General features: G+C 30.6%; 1 protein-coding gene across 4 annotated transcripts in view; it reads right to left on the bottom strand.

The window, feature by feature from the left end:
* The window catches only part of LOC143049657 (laminin subunit alpha-2-like), a 117,068-nt gene that overhangs the window by 78,809 nt on the left and 20,364 nt on the right, over window positions 1-17,895 (bottom strand). For all 4 annotated transcript variants that reach the window (XM_076223306.1, XM_076223296.1, XM_076223314.1 and 1 more), the window contains exon 2: window positions 14,342-14,634. In XM_076223306.1, coding sequence (XP_076079421.1) covers window positions 14,342-14,634 — 293 coding nt within the window. The remainder of the gene's footprint in view (window positions 1-14,341; window positions 14,635-17,895) is intronic.

The following is a 17,895-nucleotide window of genomic DNA, read 5'->3' as shown; positions in this document are numbered from 1 at the left end:
TACAATTTATGAAATAATTAATGGTCTCAATCAGAAGAAAACTTTTAACTTCAATATGTCCCCTTTAATTCCTTTAGAATTTTGGGCTTTTTCCCAAAAAATCTTAAAGGTTAGATAAAAGAATTATGCATGCCAAAGATTTTGATGGAATTGTTCAGTTTACAAACATTTTAATTATTAAGGAGTAAAAATGACACTAAAAATATGAACTACAGACTGATGTGGACCCAGACTTTTTAACCTGACACAAACTATAATAAGCCCTATAGATACTCAAATTCTTATTGAGCTTACTTAACAATGTTTTTTTTTCTCATTGCTGAGGACTATACAAGGACTTGTAGATAGTTGTTCACATACTTGTCCTATTCTGTTTGGTGGATAGTTGTCTCAGTGGCAATCACACCATTTTTATATTTTAATATTTGGCAGCATTCCCCTTTAACCCATACAGTAACACAAAATGTCAACGTTTTAAATGGTCAATATACAAAAAAATATTTGACCTTTTGAAGGGCAATAATGTTCTACTGTGCACCCTAACTGTGCTAGTAAAAAGATCAAAGTCCTCGCCCATTTAATACCTGACACTCTTTGAAGTAGGTTCAAACATTTTAAATAAAATAGAGCGATAAATCATATGCTGAATATGGCTTTCAAATAAGTTGTTAAAGGGTGAAACGGGTGGATTGATAATTCTTCAATAATCTGTGACAAAAGAGGAAGTATGGATATGTCATGCACTCCATTATGCAAATAGTGAACCATGCACTAAATTAAAGAAAAAGTTCCAGATTTATTATGCAATTAAATAACATGTAATCATGTTAAATTAAATAGTAAACTGTATTATAGGTGTCTCTTTCATCTTTTTTAATTATATTTAATTTAAATTTCAAGCGACAGAAGGGTTTTATTATCGTGCCATGGTTAGATCTTAAACAAGCCATGCAAGCATTGAGGTCTGCAAATTTAGCAATTATCTACGTACAGAATGTAGTTTAATTTCAAACTGTTTAAGGCATGCACATTGTAATACATATACCCATATTAACTCTTTTGTTTTTGGGGAAATGTGTATTTTTGGCTCACTAAGAGGTTTCAACCAATGGCAGTATAAATGTAAGTATCAAAAGGATTCCAGCTTTGACTAAGTAAAAATATAAAATTTCAGGATAAAAGCAATGATTCTGATAGAAGAAGATAAACCAGGCAGGATGTCCTACAAACAGTACAACAAAAGGCACAAATCTTTGGTAAATTCTTTTGCGTATATAGAAATAAGAAGATGTGGTATGCCAGTGCCTTTATGGGACAACTTCCCATCTTAGTGAAAGTTTGTAAAAGTAAACCACCATAGGTGAAAGTACGGCCTTTAACACGGAACTTTGGTTCACACCGAATAGCAAGATGATAATTTCTTCTACATAATTTTACAAGAAAGAAAATGCATACAAAGCAAAATTAAATTGATGTTATACAAATAGAAAAAAATATGACATGGACGTTCATTAGACAGAAGCCATCATACATTTAAAAGACAACTTTTAATATGTATATATATACTGTAAGAGATATAATGAATACCATTAATAACATACACAGCTGGAAAATTTAATTGAAGGTATATAGACAATTTAAAAGTCATCATGTCAAAATTAAAGTATGTTCATAACATTAACTGACAAATTCAGGTCATTTTTTATTTCTATTTTTGCCCAGACTATTTGTGGCCAACAAATCTAACTGTTTAGATCTAATCCAATTGAAAAAGTTTAAATATTTGATGAATAAATATAACATATATATATAAATCAAATATTAAAAATCATTGAGCATTGATGTAAATTTATGACTAACAAATAAATACCTGGAAAAACTTTTCTGTAATTTGTTCCAAAAATATTTTTTTAATAAAACATCAATTTTCCTCTAATTTCTCATTTAATAAAATATTTCCCCACTGGCCTTTTCAGATATAATCAAATGTTCTGTACACTACATTTATTTTAATTTTGCATTAATTGTTTCTTTTAAGTTTATCATATATCATAAAAACTACTTTTTGTTATTAAAAATTACAAAGAAATCAATTCAAAAACCACAAAAAGCCAGGATTAACAAATCAGATTAAACTGATGTCTAGACAGACCTAATATTTGATACTGATAAAAATATGTTATGTATTTCTAACTAGCTTTTAATGCTCTTTCTTTCCCACCTAGACCATATACTGAACAATAAAGGTTTAAATCATACTACTGATCGAGTGCTTATTAGTAAGAATATGAGGTAAGCGCATTCACAATACAAAGTTTCATGAATTGCTTGCAACAATGGACTAACCAATTATTGCTGATGTGCATAATTGAATATTTCCAAAAGTCTCTTTTTATAAGAATGTGATGAATGCATCACTTTATGCTTCCCAGACAAAAAAGAGCTTAAATGTGGCTTTGTCTGTCCATTCTTCTTTCTGTCTACTGTCCAAAACTGAAGCTTTCCAGTTGTTAAAATGGAACTTATACCAATGGAAAAATCAGAAAAAGAAGAGAAGCCTTTTGATAATTGGGGTCAAAGTCAACTTGTTTTTTAAACCAATGCTTTTGTTATGATATAAAAGTTGGCCCTCTTGTGCCACTTACATCAATTTTGGAAGGTTTGCTTGCTGTAGCTTGGGCAGACACGATGCCTCAGTGAACACACGAAGTAGAGGTATGACTGTCTACAGAAGGACACAAATCAACTCTAAATCTGTAAACTAGTATGAACCTCAAATGGCAAGCATTAAATTCCAATAATTTGTAATCAAACAACTACTGTGATTTTCATTTTACATCAAGATAGACTTTGACAAGAGGCAAAACAAAGATAATCAGTTATTTTTTAAAAATTAAAATGTAAGATCCTAGCAAACAGAAATCTCTGGTGTTATTTATGAGTAGATTCTTGCAATATTTGTTAATTATAACTACATAATCAATAAATATTATAAAGAAGAGTTATCAAGTTGACAAAACTACTGTAGGCATCAAATCCAACAACTTCAAGACTTCAGTAAGATCCATTGGTGATTGTACAATCACATGGCCTTAAGATAAAGATGTCACCTTATTCAGGAGAACTAGGATAATAAGCTTCATTAAGAAAGTTATAAAAAGATATTGTATCTTGTTCCTAAAATAATTTTCCCATTACATAAGTATTATCAATTAATAGCATTCCTATTACGTGATGTGTAAGTCAACATAATGGATTATGTCAAAACACCTGCCTGATGGTCAACTTAGTCCATTAATAAAAACTTGTATGTACTACTGGTATAAAAGTACAATTCTAATGCAATTATTTTGTATCAATGGTTCTGATTGGATGACAGTTAGCGTAAAATTCTTTATCTCCTTGTCTGTAACTAAGGAAGCTGACATTTTGAATTGCTGAATGTATTGACATGTAATTTCTACAATAATAAGCCAAAAAAACTCACATGTTGCACCTAAAACTCTTCTTTTTATCAAATTTCAATTCATTCTGAAGCGGCACAGAAGCCAGAAAACGCCCGGTGTTTATGTTTGACGCAAGAAGCATACCTATGGCGTCACCTAGTGTAGGGACCAAAGAAGAGAACATCTTTTTGCAGAATTTTCTTTAATGAAGATTTTACACTGAAATAATGATTGAAATTTAATTATGAACTTGTTTTGCATTAGAATAAAGATAACTGTATTGTATTTGAAGCTTTTAGGACGTCCATAGGTAGTTTTACTGTCGCAAATACATGTTACCTGTCTCCGCTACGCTTCGCCAGGTAAACTAAATTTGCGAAAATCCAATAAGGCTAAAATAATACTGAGTTCTGTGTCATGTGGTGGATCAAGAAATTTCCAAGAAGGGGGCCACTCAATGCTTGAGAAGCAGCCCACTCCAGTTATACTTCAGGGATTTCATTAATAATCAACCAGATTTTTCCAACACAAAGGTGGAGACTTATGTATATACTTATTAGGGTATGTAATGGCTAAAAACCACAGCCAAAAAACACCTTAACTATATATATAACTTAGTGCCATATAAGGAACAAATCAACACTGAAGTTGGAGGCTGCAAGGTTGCCTATAAATGCTGATCGGTAAATCCATTTTATTTGACTTTGTTGGATAGTTGGCAATGATACCACATCTCCTTCAATTTTATAATGAAAACCAGGAGATATGTCACCAAGGTCCACTCGAGAGCACTGTTAGATAAGGGGAGCTAACTCGTATGTGCTGGAACCAAGGGACAGGGGGTCAGTCTATCGCTAGACTTAATGTTCTGATAGGCATAGCTAAAACGCAAGGAAGGTTTTCATAATTTAATTACTGTAACAATTTAAACGAATGATGATAACAAATCAATTAATAAACAATGCCAAATAATAATAAACTTATTAAAGTACAAAGTATCAATTCAAAATAACAAATCCAAAGTAAAACTATTTCTCTTTAAAATGTAAAATATAAAATAAATGCCAAAATTACTAAATCATAAATGTACTTAATCTCAATTTCAGAATGTAAAAGTCTCAAAATAAAAGTTTCTCAAAAGTAAAATTTTCTAAAGTTAGATTATGAGTCAGAGATAAATTTTGTCTCACACTACACAGTCAACTGGTAGACTGGTAGACAGTCTTATAGGTCCAGTATAATGACATGAGTAGTGTGAGGTTACGCTTCCGAAACACTGACTGCTATCTTAAAAATTCCCATAAATAAAATGTGAGTCAAAAATACATTTTTGTCTAAACACTACAAAGTCAACTAGTAGACTGATCGACAGTCTTACAGATCCAGTATAATAGACTTTAGTAGTGAAAGGTTAGGTTTCCGAAAAGTGACTGATTTTCCTAAATTTCACAACGCTATTTATATTAAAACCAAATATAAATCAATATGACTCGACATGTAAATATTACTCTCATTAACAAAAAATAGACATTAATTAACAAAGCCTAATCCTATAATGTTTTGATAAAAACTTTGATAAAAACATAAACTTTCCAAGTGACATATGCTAATTACAATTAGTCTTTAATCAACTGTGACATATCGAGTACTTGCCACAGCATAGGTAAAAATAATTAAACAGATTAATTAAAACTTTTACAAAATACAAACATTAAATTTTCTTTCATAAAATAAAACATATTTTTATCCAAAAATAACACTAACACAAATATAAGCCAAATAACACACCATGACATATTCCCCCCTACTCTTATATGTTTGTCCCCAAACATGATATATACATTTACATATTAACACTGAAAATATTCTTAATACACTCTATACAAACTATAACCTGGCGTCAGTAAGAAAAAAAATATTATATGTATCAACAACAATTTATATCAACTTGCTAGCTTCCAGCAACCTTTATTCCTTGTATAAGGAAATTTTAACAGAGGAATAATAAAACAACATTTCAGTAATCCAAAATTCAAATTGATGTAGTGAAAAGAACCAATAGGCGTGCACTCCTACTAATTCCTAGAACAACAAAAAAAATAAAGATAGAAACTGATTGTTTTTCTAAATCCTACTGTCTTGGAAGGTTGCTGTGATAACATGATAGGCACCATCATGATATTCACTGATGTCTAAATGATCTAAGTTGGTAATGTCAAAGTTTTGTTCTTGTAGTCTGTTTTCGCGTTTTCGCTTTGTTGTTTCATAAAAAGTTTAATCCTATAAATAAACTCTGGCAAGTAATGTTCAAAATTATGAATTTCTGGTAAGATGTCCAAAAGAAAGTTGAAGCACTATATTTCCGATTATTGCATACACATATCTACGGACACTTATTGCATCCTCAATCGTTGATCTCTGTGAATCGCTGTAGTGGTGTTTTAGACGATGTAATTGATGTTGACTGATACAGCTTTAAGATGGTCCACTGTCACCTAAACATCTCACTTGGTGGTTCTCTATTCCAATTTCGACAAAGTTCCTCTCCATGGTTGTAGTAAACTGGAAACTTGCTGTTCCTTGTATTACACTGGATAGCCTGGCACATCTGTCTTTTTGGCAGCACCATCCTTTTGAAATTCTCCTTCTCCCCATGATAATTCTACTCCAATTACCAAACTGAAACTAAAAGTAATTGTTGTCAGTATATTGTTTATGTAATATTTTCTCTACTATGAGTCAAATATCATGAATTTCCCAATCATATAAAATTATTTGCACAAGTACAGTTTCTCCTGAACTGAATGTTATCTACTGTAAAGATTTTGCTCAAACAAATTTTATAATATTACAGATTCACACCAAGAATTAACATACATCTATACTTTTCACTTAAAAGTTATTAAAGTGTAATATAATAGGCAAGATGTACTTATCTTTTAGTTGTGTGTTGTTGAATCTGCAACTAATTGTCTCTCCTGCTACTGGTTCTCTCTTCCTCTCATTGTTTCTCCTACTGTAGTCTCAATTTTGAAATTTAAGTTTTAAATAATTTTGAATGAATTTTGCCAACCTACATTCTAGCTATGCAGTTTCAGAATCTCATTTGTATCGTGCCCGGGTCCTCCACCATATCTGTCACCAAGGTCCACTCGAGAGCACTGTTAGATAAGGGGGAGCTAACTCGTGTGTGCTGGAACCAAGGGACAGGGGGTCAGTCTATCGCTAGACTTAATGTTCTGATAGGCATAGCTAAAACGCAAGGAAGGTTTTCATAATTTAATTAACGATAACGATTTAAATGAATGATAACAAATCAATCAATAAACAATGCCAAATAATAATAATCTAATTAAAGTACAAAGTATCAATTCAAAATAACAAATCCAAAGTAAAACTATTTCTCTTTAAAATGTAAAATATAAAATAAATGCCAAAATTACTAAATGATAAATAGAACTTAATCTCAAATTCAAAATGTAAAGTCTTAAAATAAAAAGATTCTCAAAAGTATTTCCAAAGTTAAATTATGAGTCAGAGATAAATTTTGTCTCACACTACACAGTCAACTGGTAGACTGGTAGACAGTCTTATAGGTCCAGTATAATGACATGAGTAGTGTGAGGTTACGCTTCCGAAACACTGACTGCTATCTTAAAAATTCCCATAAATAAAATGTGAGTCAAAAATACATTTTTGTCTAAACACTACAAAGTCAACTAGTAGACTGATCGACAGTCTTACAGATCCAGTATAATAGACTTTAGTAGTGAAAGGTTAGGTTTCCGAAAAGTGACTGATTTTCCTAAATTTCACAACGCTATTTATATTAAAACCAAATATAAATCAATATGACTCGACATGTAAATATAGGTCCAGTATAATGACATGAGTAGTGTGAGGTTACGCTTCCGAAACACTGACTGCTTTTACAAAATTTCCCAACAATATTTATACTAAAATATGAAATAACTCAACTTGTCCCGACACGTTAATAATACTCTCATTAGCAAAAAATAGACATTAATTAACAAAGCCTAATCCTATAATGTTTTGATAAAAACTTTGATAAAAACATAAACTTTCCAAGTGACATATGCTAATTACAATTAGTCTTTAATCAACTGTGACATATCGAGTACTTGCCACAGCATAGGTAAAAATAATTAAACAGATTAATTAAAACTTTTACAAAATACAAACATTAAATTTTCTTTCATAAAATAAAACATATTTTTATCCAAAATAACACTAACACAAATATAAGCCAAATAACACACCATGACAGATACATAACATTTTTAGGACTCTGGTTATATAGTTTTGTTCCAAGCTTTATCTTGGTATGTAGTACTAAGGATACACTATAGACTGATAAAGTATGTGGGAAATTTACAAACTTAACATAATGTATAAAGTGCTTCTTAATGGCAGGATTATTTTAAAATTATAAACCAAAATTATAAGTTTATTACCAAAAGTTTGTGAAATTTAATGTCAGGTTTCCAGGTACGTTTCTTATACCATGGCACTTAAGAGCAAAAATATGTTAATTTCCAAATGTGCAAAGTTCTGTTTTTTTTATATAGATATATATCATAATAATATGTTGGCTCTAAATTAATCTCAATCAGAATATTGATATGTATAACACTAATAAACCTGAAATCAATGTCATTAAATCAGTCGATATAGTAAAATGGTATTCCTGGGTTTTGTTTCAGTTATGTCTCTATGCTGAGATGGAACACAGAGAGCACAACTGGGAACCAGTATGTAAACAAAATTAATTTTCTATGCATATTCAAGATCTCCCCAAAAGAGGCGTGGTTTGAGAAACAGCTGTATTTACAAAGTGCAACATATTACATTCATTGTATCCTTGAGTTACAGGATTTCTTTGCTGTGTTGAAAACCCATTGGTGGCCTTCTGTTGCTTTTCTGTTCTATGGCCAGGTTGTTGTCTCTTTGACACATTCCCCATTTCCATTCTCAATTTTTTTTTTTAAACATTGATGAATTTTTACTTGCAGAAATCTTAAATTTTGTATAGTACATATTAGAAATGCATTCTTTTAAAATTTGCCAATTTTGACAAACTTTCTTCAATGCAAATGCAAATCTAAATATAAAACTTTACAATGTCAGCATTAATTGACAACTATAACAATAGATTTTCCTTTAAAAAATCTTTTTCTGTGAATGATTTCTTTCCTATCACATTAATTCATGCCTTTTTAATGCTTGAAGTTGTCTGGAGTAAAATCTGTCTAGCTTACAAGGGAAACACTTGTGTCTAAGGATTTACCTTATAAATGTGTTTATATGCAATGAAATTCTTTTCAATATATATGGAGTTGATTTAATCTTAAAGTGATATATTTCCTCAATAAACACAACAGCTAATTTATTTTCAGATAGAGATCAAAACCAAAAGCTTTGATAAATAGATTTAAATGAAAAAAGGAATATTAATGAAATTTGGATTTACCTGTCTGACTTAGTTAAGTTTACAAGTGGTATGAAATAAAAAGTTCAGACACTATACTATAGTGATTTGTACTTTTTCATTCAACATTTATTTCAGAATGAGATAACAGAAACACCAACAATGACAACATATACATTAATAAAACATACATCACTATCCATATGATAATTTAATACACGCATACAGTGATAAGATTCACAAAAAACTCTTATGTCTAAAGTTGGTCTAAATTTGATCGGCTAAAGATGATCTTAAGTTTACTAAAGTGTTCATGACTGACGATGAACTTAAGTAGTAAGATTTTTTGTGAAAATAGATCCTGATCCTTTATATTGGGTTATCTGATCCAGAGGCCCACTGGATCCTGTCAGTCCAGCGAGCTTAGTAGCTGGCATTCCTCTATGTCATAAGGCAATCGTTTTCTTTGTTATCATTCAGTTTTTATGCTTTGATATTTAAAGGTGTGGGGGAGAAAGTACCCCTCTCCAATGGCTATAGATTATGATCAAAGTTAACAAAGTTTTCTATAAAGGAAATTTTAATATTGTTGAATGTTTGCATACACATTAATCTATGAACACTTCAAAAAGCTCTTCAAATAACATTGTAACCTATATTTGTAATCTGGCTTGCAGAAAACGATTCAGTGAATGGTCATAGTCAAAATATACCAATAAAATTTATGTCCTACGGTAATTATGAAGAAAGTGTTTTTGATACAATTATGTTTTACAAAAGAAAAGACCTGAAGTTAGTTTTACCCAGAGATCCAAGGATAAGAGGATTACAAATTAACAATTATTTCTACTTCGATTGCTTTTTAAAGTTTTTGAAATGTATGCAAACAGAGATAAGCGAAATATAAATATGTTTATGTCCTTAATGGCCTTACATTGTAATAAAAAAGTTTAATACATTACATTTAAATGCATTTTCTAGGGAAAAAAAGTTTTAAAAAATGAAGACTTTACAAATAGTTTTTGCATTAATCCAGGATTAATCATTGAGAGAATATGGCACAATAACCAACTAGGAGAGTGAACTTGAAGAAGAGGCATTCTTTATTCCTTGTCCAAAGTCAGGCGATAATAACTTAGAGGTTATTGTTGCTGTATGCTTTATTTGTTTTGGTTTATTGTTTTTAGCACAAATCAAGCTTTTAGTTTTCTCTTTTGAATTTTTGTCCTGTCAGGCCTTTTATAGCATACTATATCTTATTGGTTTTGCTCATTGTAGAAGGTTGTACAGTGTCCAATAGTTGTCTCTGGTGGATAGTTGTCTCATTGGCAAACATTCCACATCTCCTTGTTTCTTATATTAAATTCTAATTTTTTATTCTCATATTACCCCGGTATATAACAATTTTTTCACAATAGCTTCCACCCCCAATTCAATAGTCAGTCTTAAAAATGTTAAAATAATGGGCTTATACAAAAATTTGAAAAGCAATCCTTATCCTGTAAATATAAATAAATAATTTCTACAGCAGATCTGAATTTGGAAAATGTATTTAACAATTGACTCCCTAGATATTAACTGCAATGATACAAGTCAGTAATTTTTTTCAAGATAACACACAGAAATATAAAGTGTTTTCTTACATTCCAAAGGAGTAGGGGCATTAAGGCTTGGTTTTGGCCCAAGAAAATAAAATGTTTGATAACTTTTTCAAATTGGCACATAATCTTTAGAAATGCATAGGGCCAAGAAATATGAATGAAAAACATTAAGATTCTTATGTGATGACGTCACAATTACGTCATAATAGGTACTGTTTTCACAAAAACGACGAAAATTCAGAATTTATGCAGTTTTCTATCTTTATTTCTGTTGTGGAAACATCGTGCGCAGCCAAGAAACAACAAAATAATTTAACTGAAGCTTTATCATTACTATTGACAAAATCTTACCAAATATAAAGTTGTTTCTTAGGTGCGCACATACTTTTCCAATCGAAAATATACTTAAAAATTTGATGAAAAACAAGGAAAATCACAAAATTTTACAAAATATGCAAATTAAGGCATGATTTGTTGCCATGGTAACTTGTTCAATGTCCAAAATTATTTTGTTTTTCTGAATACCGTCTACCTGAGATACTTTTCAGTAATTTTAAAATATGTATGATAACTTTTAAATTTGCAGTAATTTTTGGGCCAAATAAGGCCCTTATTGCCCCTACTCCTTTGTCCATATTTGTTACAAATTTAGGAAATAGGTGGTAACAAAATAAACCATTCACAGAATGTGAACATTAATTCCTGTGTTGTAATGATTATCATAATTGAATTCATTTTCATTTTAATTTATTTAATGAAGAGTGAAACACTTATTTCATTACATCACAGTAAAGTCAGTTTATTATGTAAGATGTTTCCATAATGTATTACAGTAAGTTAACCGAATAACCAGCTTTACCCCATTCTAAGGTTGACCTGGCAAAACTAATAGCAAGGTCTCAATTTTTCTCTGAAATAAAGCCCCTCTATATTCAGTTTATCAATAAAAGTTAGCTTTTAATAAAAGCCAAATTGTAACATATTTCAAAATTTGAGAAAAATGAGAAAATATAAATTTGGACGTTTTTTATTTGGTCGGGTTGTTGTCTCTTTGACACATTCCCCATTTCCATTCTCAATTTTATTACTACATATATGCCTTTATCACTACTAGTCCTTTAATTCATATATCTTGAAATTACCATCATTCTCACCAAGAACAGTTTTCAGAAAAATATATTTTTGATTCCATGTTCAATAATATTAGCTGAATTGTTTACACATTATGTTTGAGATTATAAATTCACTACAGGCACAATGTGTGGGCCCAGTGTTTTATGAGAGGAAATAACATGTATGTAAAGTTTTGAAAACATATAAGGAGAAGGTCTGGAATTTCAAGTTTTAGTTACAGCTTGATCTATATGAACTTTAAGAGTTAGAATTAAGTATGTACATTTTGGAACATTTTACAGGCTATTAACTGTACTGTATTATTGATTCAAAGTCCTAATTAGGACATTCATGAACATGTACCTTTGAACAATAAATCAAATCTGCATATATGTATTAATATTAAAATCATACAAGCATTTGCTAACAGATTCAAGTGGGCAAGTGCACCATGAGAGCATTGTAGGACTTTCCTGAACATATTGTAAAATAATTCTTTTGTTCAAAATTAACTTTTTTCATCATTTAATTATTTATATATCACTATTTACCCTTTTTGGATTGGAAGGGGGAGGGGGAGTCTGGGGCTACAAAAGCCTCCATACTCAAACAGTGCCTCATGAGCCAAAATTAGGACCAATTACTCCACAATGTCTTTGCAAATGCACATGTATCTGTTTTATATCGGTCATCATTTCAAAAATTGGAATTTATTGGACATCATCTAGAAGTCAAGCCAACCGTCATTTAACATCTCAATAGAAGTAATAACATTATTAACATTTTATATGAAAATCTACAGATTGATTTCATCTTTTTTTCAAGTCCTGTTACAGTCTTCACGCTGCACCACGGGCACAGTAGCCTAGGCGTGTAAAATTTCTTTTGGGCCTGTTAAAATCGTCTGTACAGGCCAACAGAGTCTAACTAAAATTTTATGAAATTTGAGCTCTGGGCCTGTAGATTTAAATGTTTATTATGAAGACTGCGGTTATATGTCTTATATATGCAGTTAGAAACTTTCTTCAAATTGAATAAAGATCAATATTTAGGACAGTCATACAATATGTAATGTTGTCTGGTTTTGGAGTGTTTGATCAACACATTATTTTTTAACACACATATATTTTATGACTCAAGTTAACAGGTAAAGGATGGTTGTCTTTTTGCTGATTCACAAAATGTAAATTCAATACTGATTAATAGTTAACAGTTCAAAGATCAAAATCTACATTTCAATCTAATGGAAAGAATGAATATAAAAAGACAGTACAATAAATTATAGCCGTTCTAAAATAAGAATAATTTATAATTGGTGGAGTCCCATGATGATGTAGTGTTTAAAAATCATCAAGTTCAACATTGATTTACAGCTAATTCTGTTCAGTTGTTATAATATATTTCAACTATTGTAAATTCAATTATCCATTGGATACCAATTTTCGTGGATTTCATTGGTAAAGGTGAACCACGAAATCTAATGTTCAATACATGACAAGTGTTCTAAAGGCTTGAATGCAGACTTTGGCAAAACCATGAAATTAAATATCCACGAATATGTAAGGGTTACTTAATACATGAATATTGGTACCAACGAAAATAAATGAAACCACAGTAGTCCTTGTATGCTGATAGTGCAAAAAATCAACGATCAACCTTTAAGATATCTGATTTTAACTTTTAATATATAACAACAGATATTTCAGTTCTCACATCTTTTGTCATTATATATATATATTGTTCATTTTGTTCTATATTGGATATGGTGTACCTTTAAACAGATTCTTGGAATTTTAAATAAAGCTAAAAGATTATTCTGAATTTTATTGACCCTGTCTAACATTTCTTTCTTTACATTATATTGACTTCCATGAAAAATGTTCATGCATTCAAGTGGCAGGAGTTTCACTTAAAAATACCAGATGCTTATTGAATCATTATAAAGTACTACAAGAAACATGTAACATGCTCACACTGGCGTGCTAAGCATACACACATCGTAATTCAAAGTATCGAAAAACAGGAAGTAGATGTCTGACAGATCTGAAAAGTTCTCACACCCGACAACTCATCACCACCAAGCTGCTGACCAAACATGAAGTCATTCTGTTTAATAGTACATGTACTGGAGAAATTTTTGTTAAAAAATCCTAATAAAAAAATCAGGGTAACAGCAAAGAGGAAAATAATATCTAATAGATCCAAAAAAAAAAGCTCACACATTACAAATCATTGCTGCTAACTAAATATGAAGTCCTTCTGTCAATTGAATCTCAGAAAAGTGTGATTGATGGATGGTAGAAGGAAGTGCAAGCTGAATGCAATACAGTCTCCAATCTAGTGGGATTATAATAAGATCCATCTATGATTTCATCGTTTTATAAATAACTTATAATGAGGGCTTTCAAAATGGACATTATATTTTGGATTGAAAAAAGGCAATAAAATCTGTTCTCAAGATTGAAATCTTAGTTCATATCTATCTACTGTAAATTCAGAAATTATTGCATGCATTTATTATTGCGATTTTGTCAGTATAGTCTTAAAACAATTTTGAGATAAATCCTGTTTAATTCATATAAAATATTTCAAAATGCGAGTTTTAATTATTGCGTCTACAACTCTGTCACTTTTTTTCGCAATAATTTCTGAATTTATAATCCAAATATGTTTTGACTTTTTGCTTGAAAGAAAGTTCTTAATTACTATCAGATATATTTCATTGTTCCTACCTGTTTAAGATCTAATGTAATTGTGACATAGTTATATTGGTCACCATTGGTCAATGATGGACTTTGCCACCATCTGTTACTGCCATCGATGGCATTCCAGATAGGGTGCCGCTGACGTCTATCTTGGCTTCTAGCATCACAAACATCACAATGCCTATTTTCTCCAGGAAAGATTTTGACATGTTCCACTAATTTACAGAATTTTTCTTTTCCCTGAAGTCCACATGTTGCATTTGTTGTTATATTAGAACGAGTGGCCAAGTTTAGGATATCAGGAAACAAAGCTTTAGCATCTGAAATTAAAAAACAAATAGTTTGAAAAGTCTCATTTTGCTTGCTCTAAAAATCAAAAGATTTATTTGGTCCATCACCACTATTGCATAAAACCAAGTCTCTAAATTAAAATAACTTTTGACATCTTCATCACCATTTCCTTGTATCAGACTCAAGTCAATAAATTAACTTTGTTGGCTCTAGGTTTGACTTCACAGTGATTTGTATGATATCTCATAGCTTTCCATGGTTAGTGAAAATAATCACAAAGCTATTGGGTTTTAGATTACATGTTTTCAGACTTTGCACACAACAAACTAAATGAAACATCACTTCAAATTTCATATTTGATGAATCAAAAATCCATGTTTCCAATAACTTTTCCTTTATTTTGTTGTTGCTATATCAAGGAATAAAATGTTCAAATAGTATTTAAAAGTTTAATGCTATGAAAATTACTGGATGAAAAGTTAACCTAGTACATTTAAGAAAGGACAACTATTAATTCTGTTTTTCAGACCATAAGTTATATATACACTTTTAAAAAATGGAATTATTTTTTGCACTGTATTTAAATGAATGGATCACCTTGAAAATGCATTAATTATGTGTCACGGAACATTACGAAAACAAAAAAGCTCACTACAAGTATGTATCTCTTGTTAGAATTCAAGTTGGTGGTCAAGATTAGAATGATAAAAAAAAAACTTAAGAAGACCCAGAATGGCTGAAACCTTTCTTAAATGGTTTCAATTGCTTACATTCACTTCAACTTTGGTGTATAGTTGTCTCATTGGTAATCATACCACATCTCCATATTTTTATATTACTCCAATTTCCTAACTATGGTTTTTAGTTATATCCATTTACAATGTTCTTGAAATATAAAATTGGGTAACCTTTTACCTATTTTACTTTGAAGAGAGAACAATTTAATTTATGAGATAAGCTTCCTTTACTATTAATGGTTGTATCCCCAAACAACTGAAGATAAAAACTTAAACCAAATAAACATAGAACTGCAATAACCGGCAGAAGTACTAAATTAAACAGGCAGTCTGCCAGGAGTACAGCTGCACTTTAATAACACAATTTATGAATTTGCAAGTTGTAAAAATTAATATATACCTACTCTGAGAACTAAAATAACATGTATCTAAACATAGATCAATCAACTGATTATAAGGCAACTTTTTCAATAGTATAATTTACCAGTGTTTACCAAAAGTTAATAAAAGCTGTCCACTGGTCTTGGTAGGGGTATGTTTAATTGAATGCAAAACATATCTCTACATTGTATTAAGTTCAATAATTTATAAATCAAATGTCATTTTGTGTCAGTTATAACTAAGTCTTTAAAACAAAATTCAGTTTAATATCATGTGCCAATATAAGATGACCTACAAAACTGAATCTCGGCCCAATTACCGAGTTCCTCTTTCAGAAAACAAAAAAGTTTTTTTTCATTAAAGATGTCTTTACATATGACTAGATCTAAAGCATTTGTTTCTTGTGCTTCATAATCCACTTCAAACCTGGCAAGCTCATACTCATTTCAGATCTATTACAAAAGCTATAATGTTCTTAACATCAGTTTCTAATACTGCTCTGTCAAAATTAGTTGAAAGATTTCTTCACTTTTCTAAAAACATTAAAATACCATCAATTTAATTAATTACTTTGTTTTAAAAACTACTGTATCCAATAAGTTATTCATTACAAAAGTTTTATTATGTGCTGTTGGAATGCTGAAGTAGATGTTTCTAATTTTGCAACCATGCACAATTCTTTCAGTTCTTGTTTAATTAATCAATTACTGTTTTTCTCCCACCTTAAAATGTTAACTGTCTGGAAATTAATCAAGAGAATTGTACCAACTGATGAGGAAATCAAATTAAACTTCATTATGTAAAGATCAAACTAATTCAATATTCTGCAACAGTCAATAAAATTATGATGCAGCTGGAGAAAGGTACAATACAGAGGGGAAAAGTAAATGTTTTATGATAACACTGTGAACGGTAATCATTATCCACAATTCTTCTAGAATCAAGAATTTAAATTTTAGATGCACCTAACTTAGGCAACTATTGAAAATTCTAAATTGAGATTTCAAAATATATGTCATTAAGCAAATTATTCTGACTTTTTACAAGACACTGTCACTGAAATGTTTTGCCTTTGTGGTCTTACAGGTACGTTACCATAACTGTTTAAAGAGAATGCTATGGGTGATTTCAAAAGGACAAAAAAACAGAAGCTGTCTTTTTGAGGAATAACAAGACTTGTAAAACAGGACTTAAGAACAATGTGTTTTGGAAGGGTGACATATCTACATGTAAACTAGTGGTTGATTGATTGATTGGTGTGAAATGCCACCTTCAACACCATTGAGCTATTTCCTGGCAGTCAGTTTTTATTGGTTGAGAAAGTTGAAGTTCCAGGAGAGAACCACAACCTTTGGGTGGAAAACTAACAATCCTAGTCAAATTATAAGTCAATTTAGATTAGGGTAGAGTGCACATGTGAGATTCAAATTCACAACCTTAGTCTTGACTGGCTAGTGATACAGTACATAGACCACTTTAGCACTGAGACCTCTTGTTACATATTGAGTAAGAATTGTAAATATTTCACTCCACATTTGCCTAGTATCAAGCTCAGGGTATATATATATATGACATACAGAAGCCCTTCTCCTGAATATGCAAGTAAAATTTGCTGCTGCACATAAACAATTCATAAATCAATCAATCTAAAATATATCCTCTTTTACAAATTGACATGATATATACAATTAATGATTTGTTGGTTCTTATTTGCTTGTTGTACTTGTTGATGTTGTTTTTACTCCTGTTTTCTTCCTTTGTATAACAATGATTCTTAGGGCCCCTAAATTGGGAATGAACAACTTGTTATATATACATGTCAATATACCCTACCACCAGCGAGGGAATGGCTAACTAACAATCTATCTGGCTATATTCATATTCAAGAAGAGAATGACATTCTTATTATATCAATATAACTGTAGGTGTTGAGATCTCCACCTAAGGTGGCCTATCAATACCCTGAAAGGTATTCTTTACTAAATCATTCATTTTACCTGGTTACTTGACCTAATTCTATCTAGTACCTATAATTTATAAATCTGATTTCTAAATATGACATTTAAGATGACCATGATAACATTTTCACCTCATACAAAACATTTACCATATGAATTTACAATTAAAGTTCACTATAATATCATTTTGACACACCATTTATTTAACTTAACT

The sequence above is a fragment of the Mytilus galloprovincialis genome, chromosome 1 (assembly GCF_965363235.1).
Source record: "Mytilus galloprovincialis chromosome 1, xbMytGall1.hap1.1, whole genome shotgun sequence".
NCBI lineage: Eukaryota > Metazoa > Mollusca > Bivalvia > Mytilida > Mytilidae > Mytilus > Mytilus galloprovincialis.
The sequence above is the reverse complement of the archived record's forward strand: the minus strand, read 5'-3'. Positions and strand labels throughout refer to the sequence as shown.